Source organism: Rhinopithecus bieti, unplaced genomic scaffold, assembly GCF_001698545.2.
Source record: "Rhinopithecus bieti isolate Rb0 unplaced genomic scaffold, ASM169854v2 scaffold_3875, whole genome shotgun sequence".
Classification (NCBI taxonomy): Eukaryota; Metazoa; Chordata; class Mammalia; order Primates; family Cercopithecidae; genus Rhinopithecus; species Rhinopithecus bieti.
Genome location: NW_016804422.1, coordinates 1,878,275 through 1,895,622, shown reverse-complemented (window position 1 = coordinate 1,895,622; position 17,348 = coordinate 1,878,275). Strand labels below are relative to the sequence as shown.

Here is a 17,348-nt window from a genome sequence, read left to right as displayed (position 1 = left end):
AAAACCTAAAATCACCCTCCTTTCACCAAACCCTACCAATCACATCATACCTTTATGCCTCTACTTGTAGACTCATTTTTAGAGTATTGGCCAGGTGCAGTGGCTCAGGCCTCTAATCCCAGCACTTTTTGGGAGGCTGAGCCAAGTGGATCACCTGAGGGCAGGAGGAGATCGAGAATAGCCTGGCCAGCATGGTGAAACCCTGCCTCTACTAAAAATATAAAAATTAGCCAGGCATGATGGCACATGCCTGTAATCCCAGCTACTCAGGATGCTGAGACAGGAGAATCACTTGAACCCAGGAGATGGAGGTTGCAGTGAGCTGAGACTGTACCACTGCCCTTCAGCCTAGGCAACAGAGTGAGATTCCGTCTTAAAAAAACAAAAAAATTGGAGTATCTATGGAGTTCTATGTAAGATCAGGAAACTAAAGTTCCACACCCCCAATTTTCTGTTGTTGGTTTCTTGAGACAAGGTCTTATTCTGTCGCCCAGGATGGAGTGCAGTGGTATAAGATCTTGGCTTATTGCAACCTCAACCTCCTAGGCTAAATCGATCCTCCCACCTCAGCCGCCCAAGCAGCTGGGACTACAGGCATGTGCCACCGCGCCCAGCTAAATTTTATTTGTTGCAGAGACAGGGTTTTGCCATGTTGCCCACGCTGTTCTCAAACTCCTGGGCTCAAGAGATCTTCCCACCTCAGCCTCCCAAAGTGCTGGGATTACAGGCGTAAGCCACCATGCCTAGCCGAAGCCTTCTTTTTTTTTTTTTTTTTTTGGAGACAGAGTCTTGCTCTGTAGCCCAGGTTGGAGTGCAGTGGCGTGATTTCTGCTCACTATAACCTCTGTCTCCCAGGTTCGAACAATTCTCCTGCCTTAAGTCTCCCAAGTAGCTGGGATTACAGGCACACGCCAATATGCCCACCAAATTTTTGTATTTTTAGTAGAGACAGGGTATCACCATGTTGACTAAGCTGGTCTCGAACTCCTGATCTTGTAATCTGCCCGTCTTGGCCTCCCAAAGTGCTGGAATTACAGGCACCTGCCCCCACACCAGGCTAGTTTTTGTATTTTCAGTTGAGATGGAGTTTTGCTGTGTTAGTCAGGCTGGTCTCAAACTCCTCGTCTCAAGCAATCTGCCCACTCTCCCAAAGTACTAAGATTACAGGCGTGAGCCACTGCCCCCAGCAACATGTCCTCTATTTTAGACAAACATTTAGCTAAGTGAAAATAACTTCTATTTAATCGATATTTTAGTTTTAGAATACAACATTTCATACCAAAGTCCAGAAGGTATTTTTTGTCAATTAAGGTTCCAAAGATATGATAAAAATCATTCTGCTGCCTATGTCATCTCCAAATAAATCCTACCAGTCAGTATTTCTAGAATAGTACCTTTAAAAAGTTACCATAAGAAACACTAGTCCAAATATAAATTTATTTCCTGAGCAAACAGGCAAATAAGCTAGATATTCAGTTGTCAGAAAATATAAAAGCTTCAAAAAGTTACTTGCTATAAACCACCAAAATCCATTCTTTAAGCCTTTCATTAAAAAAAAAAAAAAGCCTGGTGCAGTGGCTCACATCTGTAATCCCAGCACTTTGGGAGGCCAAGGCGGGTGGATCATGAGGTCAGGAGATCGAGACCACCTTGGCTAACACAAAATACAAATACAAAAAATAAGCCGGGCGTGGTGGCAGGTGCCTGTAGTCCCAGCTACTCGGGAGGCTGAGGCAGGAGAATGGTGTGAACCTGGGAGGAGCTTGTAGTGAGCCGAGATTGCACCACTGCACTCCAGCCTGGGCAACAGAGCAAGACTCCATCTCAAACCAACAAAAAAAGGCCGGGTGCAGTGGCTCACATCTGCAATCCTAACACCATGGACTTTGCGGGGCCAAGGCAGGCGGATTACCTGAGGTTGGGTGTTTGAGACCAGCCTGACCAACATAGAGAACCCCCATCTCTACTAAAAATACAAAATTAGCTGGGCATGGTGGAGCATGCCTGTAATCTCAGCTACTCGTGAGGCTGAGGCAGGAGAATCGCATGAACCTGGGAGGTGGAGGTTGCAGTGAGCCAAGATCGCACCACTGTACTCCAGCCTGGAGACAGAGTGGGACTCTGTCTCGAAAAAAAAAAAAAAAAGGAGGGGGGGAGGGGGGCTGGGATGATGGTGCATGCCTGCAGTCCCGGCTACTCAGAAGGCTGAAACAGGAGGATTGCTTGAGTAGTCCAGGAGTTCTGGGCTGTAGTGTGCTATGTCAATCAGGTGTCCACACTAAGTTCAGCATCAATATGGTGACTTCATGGGAGCAGGGAATCACCAGGTTGCCTAACAAGGGGTGAACCGACCCAAGCTGGAAATGGAGCAGGTCAAAACTTCCGTACTGATCAGTAGCAGGGTCCTGTCTGTGGACAGCCACTGCATTCCAACCTGGGCACCACAGTGAGATTCTATCTCTTAGAAATAATATTAACAATTTAAAAGACAAACAAGCTTGAGGTAGGAAACATTCTATAAAACCATTAGAAAATGTCAATACTAAGCTGAGCATGGTGGCTCTCACCTGTAGTCCCAGTTACTTGGGAGGCCGAGGCAGAAGGATGGCTTGATCCCAGCAGTTTGAGCCTGCAGTGAGCTATGATCATGCCACTGTACTCCAGCTTGGGTGACAGAGTGAGACTCTATCATTTATTCATAGATAATAAGTAAATAAGCAAGCAATTAAGTTAACAGGCTGGGCATGGTGGCTCAAGCCTGTAACCCCAATGCTTTGGAAGGCTGATGATCATCTGAGCCCAAGAAGATCATTTGAGCCCAAAAGTTTGAGACTAGTCTAGACAACACAGGGAAACCATCACTATCTCAATTTTTTTTTTTTTTTTTTTTTTTGAGATGGAGGCTCACTCTGTCGCCCAGGCTGGAGTGCAGTGGCGTGATCTCAGCTCACCACAACCTCTGCCTCCTGGGTTCAAGCAATTCTCCTGCCTGAGTCTCCCAAGTAGCTGGGACTACGGGTGGGCAGCACCACACCTGGCTAATTTTTTTTTCTTTTTCTGAGATGGAGTCTCACTCTGTCACCCAGGCTGGAGTGCAGTAGCATGATCTTGGCTCACTGCAACCTCTGCCCCCTAAGTTCAGGCAATTCTCCTGGCTCAGCCTCCTGAGTAGCTGGGATTACAGGCACCTGCCACCAAGCCCGGCTAATTTTTGTATTTTTAGTAGAGACAAGGTTTCACCATCTTGGCCAGGCTGGTCTTGAACTCCTAACCTCATGATCCACCCCCTTCAGCCTCCCAAAGTGCTGGGATTATAGGCGTGAGCCACTGCACCCAGCCCACACCAGACTAATTTTTGTATTTTTAGTAGAGACAAGGTTTTGCCATGTTGGTTAAGCTGGTCTCGANTTACGCCATTCTCCTGCCTCAACCTCCCGAGTAGCTGGGACTACAGGCGCCCGCCACCACGCCCGGCTAGTTTTTTGTATTTTTTTAGTAGAGACGGGGTTTCACTGTGTTAGCCAGGATGGTCTCGATCTCCTGACCTCGTGATCCGCCTGTCTCGGCCTCCCAAAGTGCTGGGATTACAGGCTTGAGCCACCGCGCCCGGCCCTCGAACTCTTAACATCAGGTAATCCACTTGCTTCCACCTTCCAAAATGCTGGGATTACAGGCGTGAGCCACTAAGCCTAAATTTTTTTTTTTTTTTTTTTGAGACAGAGTCTTGATCTGTCGCCCAGGCTGGAGTGTAGTTGCACGATCCTGGTTCACTGAAACCTCCGCCTCCTGGGTTCAAGCGATACTCCTGCCTCAGCCTCCAAAGTAGCTGGGATTACAGGCACCCGCCACCACACCCAGCTAATTTTTGTATTTTAGTAGAGACGGGGATTTCGCCATGTTGGTCAGGATGTTCTCGAACTCCTTACCTCAAGTGATCCACAGCATCAGTCTCCCAAAGTGCTAGGATTACAGGCATGAGCCATAGCATCCAGCCAAGATTGTGAGACCAGCCTGGCCACCATGGTGAAACCCCATCTCCACTAAAAATACAAAAACTAATTGGACATAGTGGCAGCCACCCATAATCCCAGCTACTCTAGAGGCTGAGGCAGGAGAATCGCTTGAATCCAGGAGGCAGAGGTTGCAGGGAGCTGAGATTGCGCCACTGCACTTCAGCCTCGGGAAAGAGTGAGACTCCGCCTCAAAAAACAAAAAAAAAAGGAATGCTAACAGTAGTTATGCCTGGATGATGGAACCAGAGTATTTAAGTTTCTTCCTGTTTAATACTCCTCTGAATTTTCCGCAAATTGTATTAATCTAAGGCTCACGCCTGTAATCCCAGCACTTTAGGAGGCCGAGGCGGGGGGATCACCAGGTCAGGAGATCGAGACCATCCTGGCTAACACAGTGAAACCCCGTCTCTACTAAAAATACAAAAAAATTAGCCGGGCGTGGTGGCGGGCGCCTGCAGTCTCAGCTACTCGGGAGGCTGAGGTAGGAGAATGGCATGAACCCGGGAGGTGAGATTGTGCCACTGCACTTCAGCCTGGGTGACAGAGCCAGACTCCGTCTCAAAAAATGAATAGATAAATAAATAACTCATCTTTTTCTACACAGTGGCTATAGTGCAGGAATGGTAACAGACACATAAACAATTCTGGTTGATCATAGTATGATTTTCTTTCAAAATTTGACAGAAACTAAACCGGCTGAACGACGTGGCTCATGCCTGTAATCCCAGCACTTTGGCCAAGGTGGGTGGATCACCCGAGGTCAGTAGTTTGAAACCAGCCTAACCAACATGGTGAAACCCCGTCTCTACTAAAAATACAAAAAAAAATGAGCTGGGCGTGGTGGCGGGCACCTGCAATCCCAGCTACTCGGAAGGCTGAGACAGGAGAATTGCTTGAACCCGGGAGGCGGAGGTTGCAGTCAGCCAAGATCATGCCACTGCATTCCTGCCTGGGCAACAAGGGCGAAACTCTATCCCACAAAAAAAAAAAAAGAAAGAAAGAAAAACTAAACGATAAAATACCAAAAACTTGTACAAAATAACGAAGACTTAACTTCAAGATGCCACTCATAAGACACAAAAGTTGAGCCTTTGTAATAAACAGAAATAGAGAAACTTCTAAAAGAGACAAAAGATTCTTAGCTCCAAGTAAAAGACTTAGTGAGAAGCAGTCAAGAAATTAAATAAAGTATTTCTGAAAAACATGCAGCCATGAGGATATTTGAGTGTTCCCAATTTCTGGGACTCTGATGAGACTAATAATAAAAACAGAAAATACTCTAATGCTCTTGGGGTGTATGAGGTCTGTAAACAAGCATTTACTTCTAACTGCTTTTAAATATAGCTGCTTTGTAAAAAAAAACAAATAAATAAAGGAAAACCAGCACTCCCTTAAATAGACCCTGGACATTTTTGCTGGTATAAATTCAAATTCATCACTGATATCTCCCCTGTATTTCCTTCTCTTTTTTGAGACAGAGTCTTGCTGTCAGCCAGGCTGGAGTGCAGTGGTGCAATCTGGGCTCACTGCAACCTCCGCCTCCCAGGTTCACACCATTCTCCTGCCTCAGCCTCCCAAGCAGCAAGGACTAGTGGGTGAATCCCGCCCACCACCACGCCTGGCTAATTTTTTTGTATTTTTAGTAGACACGGGTTTTCACCGTGTTAGCCAGGACGGTCTCCATCTCCTGACCTCGTGATCCTTGGCCTCCCAAAGTGCTAGGATTACAGGAGTGAGCCACTGCGCCTGGCTCCTCTGTATTTCCTTCTACTGGAGCTTAACATAGTGCCTGATGCACGGCAATTCTTCACTACATGAGTTATTATTTTTATTATTTTATTACTAGAACATAAGATGGTACCATAGACAAAGGTTACTCCAAAACAACAGTCTATTACATTTATATAGGTCTGTTTGCAAATTTTTTTCTTTTTTCCGTTTAGGTACCAAGGGAAGATCTTCACACTTTCTTGGGTTTCTTATCCCTGATGCCTCTTTTGGGCCCCCTGTATGGCTCTGCAGAGTGAGTCAACAATCCATGATGGACTAAAAGAAGAAAGTCTGAGCTGCCTCAGAACCTTACCTCTTCCTTGGGCTTTGAGGCCCCTCAAGGTTCACATCTACTCCAACAATGGCTCTTCATAGCTTAGTCCAGTTTGAACACATTCACATGGGGCTCGGTGCAGTGGCTAACGCCTGTAATCCCCAGCACTCTGGGAGGCTGAGGTGGGCAGATCACCTGAGGTTGGGAGTTCGAGACCAGTCTGGCCAACATGGTGAAATCCTACCTCCACCAAAAACACAAAAATTAGCCAGGCATGGTGGCAGGCACCTGTAACCTCAGCTACTTGGGAAGCTGAGGCAGAATTGCTTACACCCAGCAGGCGGAGATTGCAGTGAGTCGAGATTGCGCAACTGCACTCCAGCCCGGTCAACAAGAGCAAAACTCTGTCTCAAAAAAAATAAAATAAAATAGGCCCAGGGCAGTGGCTCACGCCTGTAATCCCAGCAGTTTGGGAGGCCAAGGCAGGCAGATCACAAGGTCAGGAACTTGAGACCAGCCTGGCTAATATGGTGAAACCCCATCTCTACTAAAAATATGAAAATTAGCCAGGTATGGTGCCTGTAGTCCTAGCTACTAGGGAGGCTGAGGCAGGAGAATCACTTGAACCTGGGACACAGAAGTTGCAGTAAACCAAAATCGCACCACTGCACTCCAGCCTGGGCAACAGAGCAAGACTCTGTCTCAAAAAATAATAATAATAAATAGATAAATAAATAAAAATAAAATAGGCGAGGTGCAGTGGCTCATGCCTGTAAATCCCAGCACTTTGGAAGGTCAAGGTGGGCAGATCACGAGGTGAGGAGTTCAAGACCAGCCTGGCCAATAGGAGTGAAACCCCGTCTCTAATAAAAATACGAAAATTAGCCAGGCAGGGTACCATATGCCTGTAGTCCCAGCTAGTTGGGAGGCTGAGGCAGAAGAATTGCTTGAACCCAGGAGGTGGAGGCTCATCTCAAAAAAAAAAAGAAGTATGTCTTCCATGCTTCTTTGAAATAACTCCATATGTTTATATGATAAATATGACTCCTTACAATGGAAACTGATTTTTTTTTCCATGTGAATGTATTCATTTTATTTATTTTTTTGGAGACAGAGTCTCACACTGTCACCCAGGCTGGAATGCAGTGGCATGATCTCAGCTGGACTGGAGTGCAGTGGCACAATCTCGGCTCACTGCAAGCTCCGCCTCCCGGGTTCATGCCAGTCTCCTGCCTCAGCCTCCTGAGTAGCTAGGACCACAGGCGACCGCCACCACGCCCAGCTACTTTTTTTTTTTTTTTGTATTTTTTAGAGACAGAGTTTCACCATGTTAGCCAGAATGGTCTCAATCTCCTGACCTCGTGATCCGCCCACCTCGGCCTCCCAAAGTGCTAGGATTACAGGCGTGAGCTACCGCACCCATCCAGGACTGACATATTTCTATTATTTTGCCTGGGTTTTGTTTGTTTGTATTTTTATTTTTTGAGATGGAGTCTCACTTTGTCGCCCAGGCTGGAGTGCAATGGCACCATCTCGGTTCACTGCAACCTCCACTTCCTGGGTTCAAGCAGTTCTCCTGCCTCAGCCTCCCGAGTAGCAGGAACTACCAGGCGCACACCACCAAGCCCAGCTAATTTTTTTTGTATTTTTAGTAGAATCAGGGTTTCACCATATTGGCCAGGCTGTTCTTGAGCTCCTGAACTCAGGTGATCCGGCTGCCCTAGTCCTCCCAAAGTGCTGGGATTATATGCCCTGAGCCACTGCACCCGGCCTTTTGTCTTTTTTTTTTTAATAAGACAGGGTCTTGCTCCATTACCCAGGATAAAATGCAGTGGTGCGTTCACAGGTCGCTGCAGCCTCACACTCCTGGCTCAAACAATCCTCCTGTCTTAGCCTCCCGAGTAGCTGGGACTACAGGCCCATGCTACCACATCTAGCTATTTTTATTTTTTTGCAGAAACAGGGTCTTGCGATCTTGCCCAGGCTGGTCTCCAACTCCTAGGCTCAAGTAATCCTCCCACCTTGGCCTCCCAAACTGCTGGGATTGCAATCACGAGTTACTGTGTTCCACTCCTATTTCTATTTTTTTTTTTTTTTTTTTTGAGACGGAGTCTCGCTCTGTCGCCCAGGCTGGAGTGCAGTGGCCAGATCTCAGCTCACTGCAAGCTCCACTTCCCGGGTTTATGCCATTCTCCTGCCTCAGCCTCCTGAGTAGCTGGGACTACAGGCGCCTGCCACCACGCCCAGCTAGTTTTTTGTATTTTTTTTTTAGTAGAGACGGGGTTTCACCATGTTAGCCAGGATGGTCTCGATCTCCTGACCTCGTGATCCGCCCGTCTCAGCCTCCCAAAGTGCTGGGATTACAGGTTTGAGCCACCACGCCCAGCCCCCTATTTCTATTTTTAAGGACACTACACAACTACAGGGCTTGTGATAGAAGTTATTCCATTAGGCCATTTATCTGCCCTATGCCAGAGGAGTCCCTGGTTTAGGGGCATTTTCATCACGGTTCTATTTTCTTTTTTTTTTTTTGAAACACATTCTCACTCTGTCCCCTAGCCTGGAGTGCAATGGCCCAGTCTCAGTTCACTGCAACCTCTGCCTCCCAGGTTCAAATGATTCTCCTGCCTCATCCTCCCGAGTAGTTGGGATTACAGGCGCCCATCACCACGCCCTGCTAATTTTGTATTTTAGTAGAGAGGGGTTTCACCATGTTGGCCAGGCTGGTCTGGAACTCCTGACCTCAGGTGATCTGCCCGCATTGGCCTGCTAAAGTGCTGGGATTACAGGCGTGAGCCACTGTGCCTGGCCATGGTTCTATTTTCAATCGGGAAATTAACATTTGTATTTTTCCCAAATACTGACGGACTGTAAACTGGCACAACCACTTGCATTATCTAGTGAAGCTGAAAATATCCATTCTATGAACCTGAGCAATTTTACCCATCAGTGTATATGAAGGAACTTTTTTTTTTTTTTGAGACGGAGTCTGGCTGTGTCGCCCAGGCTGGAGTACAGTGGCGCGATCTCGGCTCACTGCAAGCTCCGCTTCCCGGGTTCATGCCATTCTCCCGCCTCAGCCTCCGAGTAGCTGGGACTACAGGCGCCCGCCACCACGCCCGGCTAATTTTTTGTATTTTAGTAGAGACGGGGTTTCACCATGTTAGCCAAGATGGTCTCGATCTCCTGACCTCGTGATCCGCCCGCCTCAGCCTCCCAAAGTGCTGGGATTACAGGCTTGAGCCACCGTGCCCGGCCAGGAACTTTTTTTTAACAAGGGTACTTAATAGAAGAATGTTCACAGCAGCACTGTTAATAGCTAAAACCTGGAAGCAACCCAGATATCTATTAATAGTGGAATGGATAAATACATTATGGTATATTCATACAACAGACTACATGAAAAAATGGGAATGAACAGCTGCACACAATGTGAACAAATTTCAGAAACATTGTATTAAGACAACATAATACAGTATGACTCCATTTATATAAAACTCAAAAAGAAACAGATCTAAACTATGTCAAGGATTACGGAGATGGTAAAGGTAAAAAGAAAAATAATGTGATCACAGAATAACAGCTGTCTGTAAGGCCTGAGAAGCTGTGATCCGGAAGGGGCCCACAAAGGGTTCAGGGATACTGGCATTGTTCTATTTCTTGAAAAAGTAGTAGTTTCGCCAGCATTTACTTTATAATTTTTCATTAAATTGTACAGAGATCGCCTAAATTTACATGCATGGGTAAATATTTCACAAATTTTAAGAAAGAGAAAAACATGGGCGGGTGCAGTGGCTCAGGCCTGTAATCTCAGCACTTTGGGAGGCCAAGGTGGGCAGATCACGTCAAGAGTTCGAGACCAGCCTGGCCAAAATAGTGAAATACCGTCTCTACTATAAATACAAAAAAAATGGCTGAGCATGGTGTTGGGCATGTGCAGCCCCAGCTACTCAGGAGGCTGAGGCAGGAGAATGGCATGAACCCAGGAGGTGGAGGTTGCAGCGAGCCGAAATCGCGCCATTGCATTCCAGCCTGGGCAACAAGAGTTAAATTCCATCTCAAAAAAAAAAAAAAAAAAAGAGAGAGAAAAACAGCCTTCTAACACAGCCACCATTTCTACCTACAGTTTTGCCCTTGCCTGAAGAGTGAGACAAAAGGAGCACACCTTCCCTCTTTCAGCAAAGGAAGAAATTAATCTATCATGTCTTCACACAGCCACATCAATTTAATAACAGAAACCACAATCTAATGTAATAACTAGGAAAAAATAAAAAGGAAGCATTTAAGTAAAGTCTGGAGAGGACTTAAAACATATGGAACAAAATGCAGGGCAACAGAATAACAGAAAAGAACAGGTATTAGGCTGGGCGCAGCGGCTCACGCCTGTAATCCCCATACTTTAGGAGGCCGAGGTGGGAGGATCACGAGGTCTGGAATTCAAGACCATCCTGGCTAACACAGTGAAACCTTGTCTCTACTAAAAAATACAAAAAATAAGGACGGCATGGTGGCAGACACCTGTAGTCCCAGCTCCTTGGGAGGCTGAAGCAGGAGAATGGCGTGAACACAGTGGGCGGAGCTTGCAGTAAACCAAGATCTCACCACAGCACTCCAGCCCAGGCAACAGAGCGAGACTCCGTCTCAAAAAAATAATAATAATAATAAAAAAGAACAGGTATTCATGTAACACCTAATTCTAAAGCTAATTCAGAAATCAGAGACCCTTACAGATCAAGAGTGGCCATTTAAAAAGCAGACAAAAAAGAAGCACGGCACATCAAATATAAACCACAACTAATTAAACTAAAAGAAAGCATATTTAAAAAAAAAAAAAAGCGTATCCAAAGTAAGGAAAGACATCCCTGATTCTGAAGCTGCCTTAAAGAAAGACAGTCACGTTCAGAGCCCCTGACTTTGGTTACTTTCCTAGAGCAATTCAAATTTAAAAGAAAAGCCACTATTTGATCTTTAGTTTGAAATGACAACATAAGCTGGAGAGAGGATGTGGAACTGCAGAGGTTCTCAAAGAGGTATACGAATACTTCATCAGAGAGGACCCGAAGGAAGACATCTAATAAGTAAATCTTAGTTGACAAACTTGGAGAAACATTATTTATAAACACCAATTTAAAAGGAAGATCTCAAACTTAATAGTTAAAAACAAAGATAACCCAGAACAAGCAAGCCTAAAAAACTAATCAAAATTTGGCCGGGTGCAGTGGCTCACACCTGTAATCCCAACACTTTGGGAGGCCAAGGGCGGGTGGATCACAAGGTCAGGAGTTCGAGGCCAGCCTGATCAACATGGTGAAACCCCATCTCTACCAAAATACAAACATTAGCCGGGCATGGTGGCACAAGCCTGTAGTCCCAGCTACTCGGGAGGCTGAGGCAGGAGAATCGCTTCAACCTGGGAGACGGAGGAGGTTGTAGTGAGCTGAGATCACACCGCTGCACTCCAGCCTGGGTGACAGAGCGAGACTCCGNCTAATCAAAATTTGGCCGGGTGCAGTGGCTCACACCTGTAATCCCAACACTTTGGGAGGCCAAGGGCGGGTGGATCACAAGGTCAGGAGTTCGAGGCCAGCCTGATCAACATGGTGAAACCCCATCTCTACCAAAATACAAACATTAGCCGGGCATGGTGGCACAAGCCTGTAGTCCCAGCTACTCGGGAGGCTGAGGCAGGAGAATCGCTTCAACCTGGGAGACGGAGGAGGTTGTAGTGAGCTGAGATCACACCGCTGCACTCCAGCCTGGGTGACAGAGCGAGACTCCGTCTCAAAAAAAAAAAAAAAAAAAAAAATCAAAATTTTAAGTGTATTCCAGAAAAACTCTACAGCTTTTCTTTGAACCATCTAGGTCCTTTTAAAAGCTGATGCCTTGCCACGCTTAAATATGCGGGTTCCACTGACTTACATCCTAACAGGAGAAAACTGCGCAAGTAGCAAACTGGCTGAATTCAAAGATGCTGTTCTCCCACATCTTCAGTTTACAGCACCTAACAGTTTCTGGAAGACAGCACGCAGAATAATTGACAGGATTTGTAATGCTTCAGTATTACCAGAAAAAAAACTGTGCACACATACTTCCAGCATATGAACAATTTTAACTCACCAGTCACCATGTTGCATGTATTTCTGCTGCTTGTCCTGAGTTCTTAAGACTTCTAATATTCTGAAGAAGATAGAACAAAAAAGTTCCTTCCATCCTCAGCCTCTTTTTATTAATAATTTTAACTTTGTTCTTAAAAAAAAATACAGTACATTAGAAAGAACTACCCCACCATTATCAAATCTGCTGGCTAATTTTACTTCCTCTTAGCTTCCTTTTCCTTAAGCTTAATGGAGCAAGACTGTAAATCATAAACTAGCAGATATTTTGTATTAGAAAATAGAGATGCATATTTCTCTAGGACAAACCTAGAACTTCCTTGACACCAAAACACAGTGGCAGGGTCAAAAAAAGAACTGAAAAGGACTGAAATCCTACATCAAAAGTGACTTTTACAGTGATACACTGTCAGATTTTAGTAATTTCTGCTGGAGATTTCTGCAATTTCAAAAAAGGTAAAGCACTGATTCTCAGGTTGTTCAATTTTGTTTAAGGTCAACTTTTTGACTGAGGCAAAGGTGGGCCCTTAGTATAACAGACTAAAGTAAGCCCCTCCCACCTACGCAAAAGAAAAGCCTGCGTTTAAGGATTTAAACTGGCATTTTAGAGCTCGGAGTTCACATGGTCCACATAAGCGAATTCCCTTCCGGAGCGCACAGTGGTGACGTGTATGAATTGCGCTTATGGACGTATTAATTTCTAATGAAAGATAAGCAGGTACCACTCAAGGGCCTTCTAACATTAACCCTCCCTGCCCGGCACAAAGCCCAGTACAAGGTGAGGAAATCCGAAGGGGCTCACTGCCCTCTCAAGCCAACAGGGCTTGGTTTCCGAAGCAGAAGCACCCTACCCAAGCACTCACACCGTACTTGGACCTCAAGTAACGGCATTCTTTGAGGAGAACGGGCAATCTCGCCCCCCTCACAGAGGAGTGGAGCCGCAAGCCAGACAGCTCAAAGCTGGTTGGTTTCTTTCCAGGCCGAGGCCACGGATGCCCGGGAACGTCACCAGACCAGAAAGGACCCAATCCTCAACCTTCCCCGCGCAACGAGCCTCGGCCGGCCATCTGCTCAGCAGAAGCCTCCTGCGCGCTCTCGAGGCGGCACCGCCACCCAACATCAGAGCACGCGCCCCAAAACTGGGGGGTTGTGAAGGGCGCGCGCCACGGAAAGCCGCTCTTGCCCACGGGCCACAGCTCTTAAGAGAAGAGATATCCGGGCCGGGAACGCGCACGTCGGCGGCCACGCGCACCCAGAGCCGCACAGCGCGCGCGCGCCCGCGAGTAAAAACAGGCTCAGCCGCGCGCCCGCACTAGCGCGCGATCTCGCGCCGCGCCCACCCAAATCTCCGGCCCACCCCTCCCCCACTCACAGGGCGGGGTGCGCGAGCCCAGGAACGTTTTCGGCTCCGGAGCCGCCCCGAGCTTTCCAGGGCCCAGCGGTAGCGGCCCGCCCGCCCCCGCCCGCCGTTGTGTGGGGTGGGCTCCCCGACTCAGGCCCACAGCCTCGCCGCATCCCCGCCCGCACTGGAGCCCTCACCCGGCGACGTCACCGCCGCCGCCGCCTCCGCTCTACCCGCTGGCCCCGCCGCACCGCCAGGGACCCTGGTTCTGCCGTCGTCGCTCCAAGACCGACAGGGTTTTCTCCTCACAGCTCCCTGGGCGCCATCTTACATTCAACCCTCACAGCCAATAGGAGTCGATTGCTCCTCTCGCGAGAATCGGGGCGTCGGATCCCGCGAGATCTGGGACTGCCTCCCGGCCAGACTTAAAGTGAACGCTTCAGCAGGGGAGGCTGGCCGCGCCTCTGGCTGCTAGAGTGGATGGTGGATCATAGGGTATGGACGGCTCGCTCCGCCCATGGACGTCCCTCCATGTGGGGTGGAGCTAGGGCCGTGACTTGGCCTAGTAGTGGAGCCTCGGAAGGCTAGGGCTCCAGCTCCTTGGACCCACCTTCCGTCGCCCGCCAGAGCCTCCTTTGGTCGAGCACCCCCACGCGGGGCGGGGCCTGGCCGGGCTCGGCCTCTCGCTTAAGGTGGACTCCACAAGCTTCTGTCCTGGGCCTGGCGTCCCCAGGCGTGCCCTGCCTGGAAAGCCTCTAGGTTGCTCACCTCCTGGAGGACTCAGCATCTGGAACTCCCGCCATCTGCTGCCATATGAGTTCAGCCTTCAGCAGTTGGGTCCACCTTAAAGCGGGCCCCCGGGTAGTCTAGTGTTTGTATACAGGGAAAATGTGGAAGGCGTTAAAGCTGCAGGCACACTCAGGCCTCAGCAGCATCCCACACTGCCTCCAGAGGGCTTCCAGCCAGACTCTTTTTGCCTCGGAGCTTTTGCCCTTGTTCCTCTTATCCTGGCAAACTCCCCGTAGTCTTTCGTGATTCCCTTCAGAAGTCACTTCGTCAGAGTAATCTTTTCTGAGGCCCAGGCTGGGTCAGGAACCTCTTCCAGTCTTGCACAGGCCCCAGGGTGACCTGGGGTGACCTCTCCCATAGAGTGCATGGTCACCCATTTCCCCTCCCGTGAACTTGGAAGGCCACCACAGCACGTATGCCTCATCTCACGGTGCCTGGCACGTAGTAGGCACTCAAAAATTATATGCCGAATGGGCCGGGCGCGGTGGCTGACGCCTGTAATCCCAACACTTTGGGAGGCCGAGGCGGTGGATCACCTAAGGTCAGGAGTTCGAGACCAGCCTGGCCAACATGGCGAAACCCCGTCTCTACTAAAAATACAGAATTAGCCGAGTGTGGTGATGCATACCTGTGATCCCCACCACTTAAGAGGCTGAGGCAGGAGAACTGCTTGAACCTGGGAGGCGGAGGTTGTAGTGAGCTGTGATCACGCCATTGCACTCCAGCCTGGGCAACAGAGTGAGACTCCGTCTCAAAAGTAAAAAAGAATTACATGTTGATTGGGCGCAGGGGCTCACGCCTGCAATCCCAGCACTTTGGGAGGCCGAGCTGGGTGGATAACCTGAGGTCAGGAATCCCAGACCAGTCTGGCCAACTTGGCGAAACCCCTTCTCTACTAAAATTACAAAAATTACTCGTGAGTGGTGGCGCCCACCTGTAATCCCAGCTACTTGAGAGGCTGAAGCATGAGAATCGCTTGAACCCAGGAGGCAGAGGTTGCAGTGAGCCGAGATCGAGCCACTGCACTGCAGCCTGGGCTACAGAGTGGAACTCCACATCAAAAAAAAAGAAAAAAAGAATTACATGCTGAATGATCAGACTGGGAGCTAGGACTCTCTTCTTCAACCAACAGAAACAAACCTTTTAGATCCCTCTGGCACAGAGGTCCTAACCATGGACAAACACCCCAGAGCCCTCCATTCCCTCAGATCAGGTGTGGAGGGTATGAATCCCACCCAGGCCCCCACTGCCTTTAAGCACCAAAAAGTGCACCAGTGCTTTCAAAGCTGTCAGTACCACTCTGTTCTAGGAAAGCCCATTCTCACAAAATGTGCAAAAGGAACAACTCCGTCCCCCAACCATACCACCACCACCAGCATGTCTCCAGGGCCCTCAGAAGCTAGAAGTGCAGAGGTAACACACAGACTCTAGAAGAATTTAGCTGTTCTTTATTGACATGGAATTTGGGGTGGCGAAGGTAGCCCCAACCTCCAGGAGGATGAGGTAGGTTCAGTGCTTCCAGCTCACACCTTTCCTGGGTCTTCCTTCAGTGTGACAGTTCGGTTAAAAACAAGCTGGAGGGCAGAGGGAAAGGATGACCATCAACCCAGAACAAGACCAGGGAGGCCTGGGCAGGTTTCACCCCAGACACCTCCCCCTAACTACCTTTTTAAGCCAAAGAAGCCAAGGGACTAAGGGTCAGGAGACCCAGGTCCTCAATAACTTTGTGACTTTAGGTAAGGGACTGGATGGGGCTCTAGGCTGTAGTATTATATGGACTATAACAACCACCGTGGGGTCTAGGGTGTAGTTTTATATGGATTATAACCACCATGTTTGCCCCCTACTTTAAGGAGTAAGAAAGACAGGGTGGGCTGGTGCAGTGGCTCACGCCTGTAATCTCAGCACTTTGGGAGGCTGAGACAGGCATATCATCTGAGGTCAGCAGTTCAAGACCAGCCTGGCCAACATGGCAAAACTCCATCTCTACTAAAAATACAAAAATTAGGCCGGGCGCGGTGGTTCACGCCTGTAATTCCAGCACTTTGGGAGGCCGAGGTGGGCGGATCACGAGGTTAGGAGATCGAGACCAGCCTGGCTAACACGGTGAAACCCCGTCTCTGCTAAAAAACAGAAAAAATTAGCTGGACATGGTGGCGGGCGCCTGTAGTCCTATCTACTCTGCAGGGTGAGGCAGGAGAATGGCATGAACCCAGGAGGCAGAGCTTGCAGTAAGCCGAGATTGTGCCATTACACTCCAGCCCGGGCGACAGAGTAAGTCTCCGTCTCAAAAAAAATAAAATAAAATAAAAATTAGCCGGGCACAGTAGCATGTGTCTGTAATCCCAGCTACTAGGAAGGCTGAGGCAAGAGAATGGCTTGAGCCAGGGAGGCGGAGGTTGCAGTGGGCGGAGATTGTGCCACTACACTCCAGCCTGGGCGAAAGAGTTAGATTCCATCTCAAAAAAAAAAAAAAAGAAAAAAAAAATTAGTCGGGCATGGTGACATGTGCCTGTAATCCCAGCTACTTGGAAGGCTGAGGCAGGAGAATGGCTTGAGCCTGGGAGGTGGAGGTTGCAGTGGGCCGAGATGGTGCCACTGTACTCCAGCCTGGGAAACAGGGCAAGACTTCATTAAAAAGAAAAAAAAAAAGGATGGCAGTATGGCTGGGCACAGTGGCTCATGCCTATAATCCCAGCACTCTGGGAGGCTGACGCAGGAGGACTGCTTGAAGCTAGTAGTTCAAGACCAGCCTGGGCAACATAGTGAGAACTCGCCTCTACAAAAAATTTTAAAATTAGCCAGGCATGGTAGTGTGCACATGTAGTCTCAAGCTACTCAGGAGACTGAGGCAGGAGGATAGCTTGAGCCCAGTAGTTCGAGGCCACAGTGATATGATTGCAGAACTTCACACCACCCTGGGCAAGAGTAAGACCCTGTCTCTAAAGTAAATAAAAAGAAAGGTTATTAGCTCCCTTAATGAAAGATATCAAAAATAATAATTATATATATATATTTTTATATTTTTTTTGTAGGCATGGGTGTTT

General features: G+C 48.2%; 2 protein-coding genes across 3 annotated transcripts in view; both read right to left on the bottom strand.

Annotated features, from left to right (window-relative positions):
- QRICH1 (glutamine rich 1) overlaps positions 1-14,154 on the bottom strand; it is a 69,658-nt gene extending 55,504 nt beyond the window's left edge. The window contains exon 1 of the mRNA XM_017868143.1: positions 13,710-14,154. The gene's annotated coding sequence lies outside the window, so the exon portion shown is untranslated. The remainder of the gene's footprint in view (positions 1-13,709) is intronic.
- Positions 14,155-15,727: 1,573 nt separating this feature from the next.
- QARS1 (glutaminyl-tRNA synthetase 1) overlaps positions 15,728-17,348 on the bottom strand; it is a 9,973-nt gene continuing 8,352 nt past the window's right edge. For both annotated transcript variants that reach the window (XM_017868123.1, XM_017868124.1), the window contains exon 24: positions 15,728-15,875. In XM_017868123.1, coding sequence (XP_017723612.1) covers positions 15,825-15,875 — 51 coding nt within the window. In that variant the 3' untranslated portion in view covers positions 15,728-15,824. The remainder of the gene's footprint in view (positions 15,876-17,348) is intronic.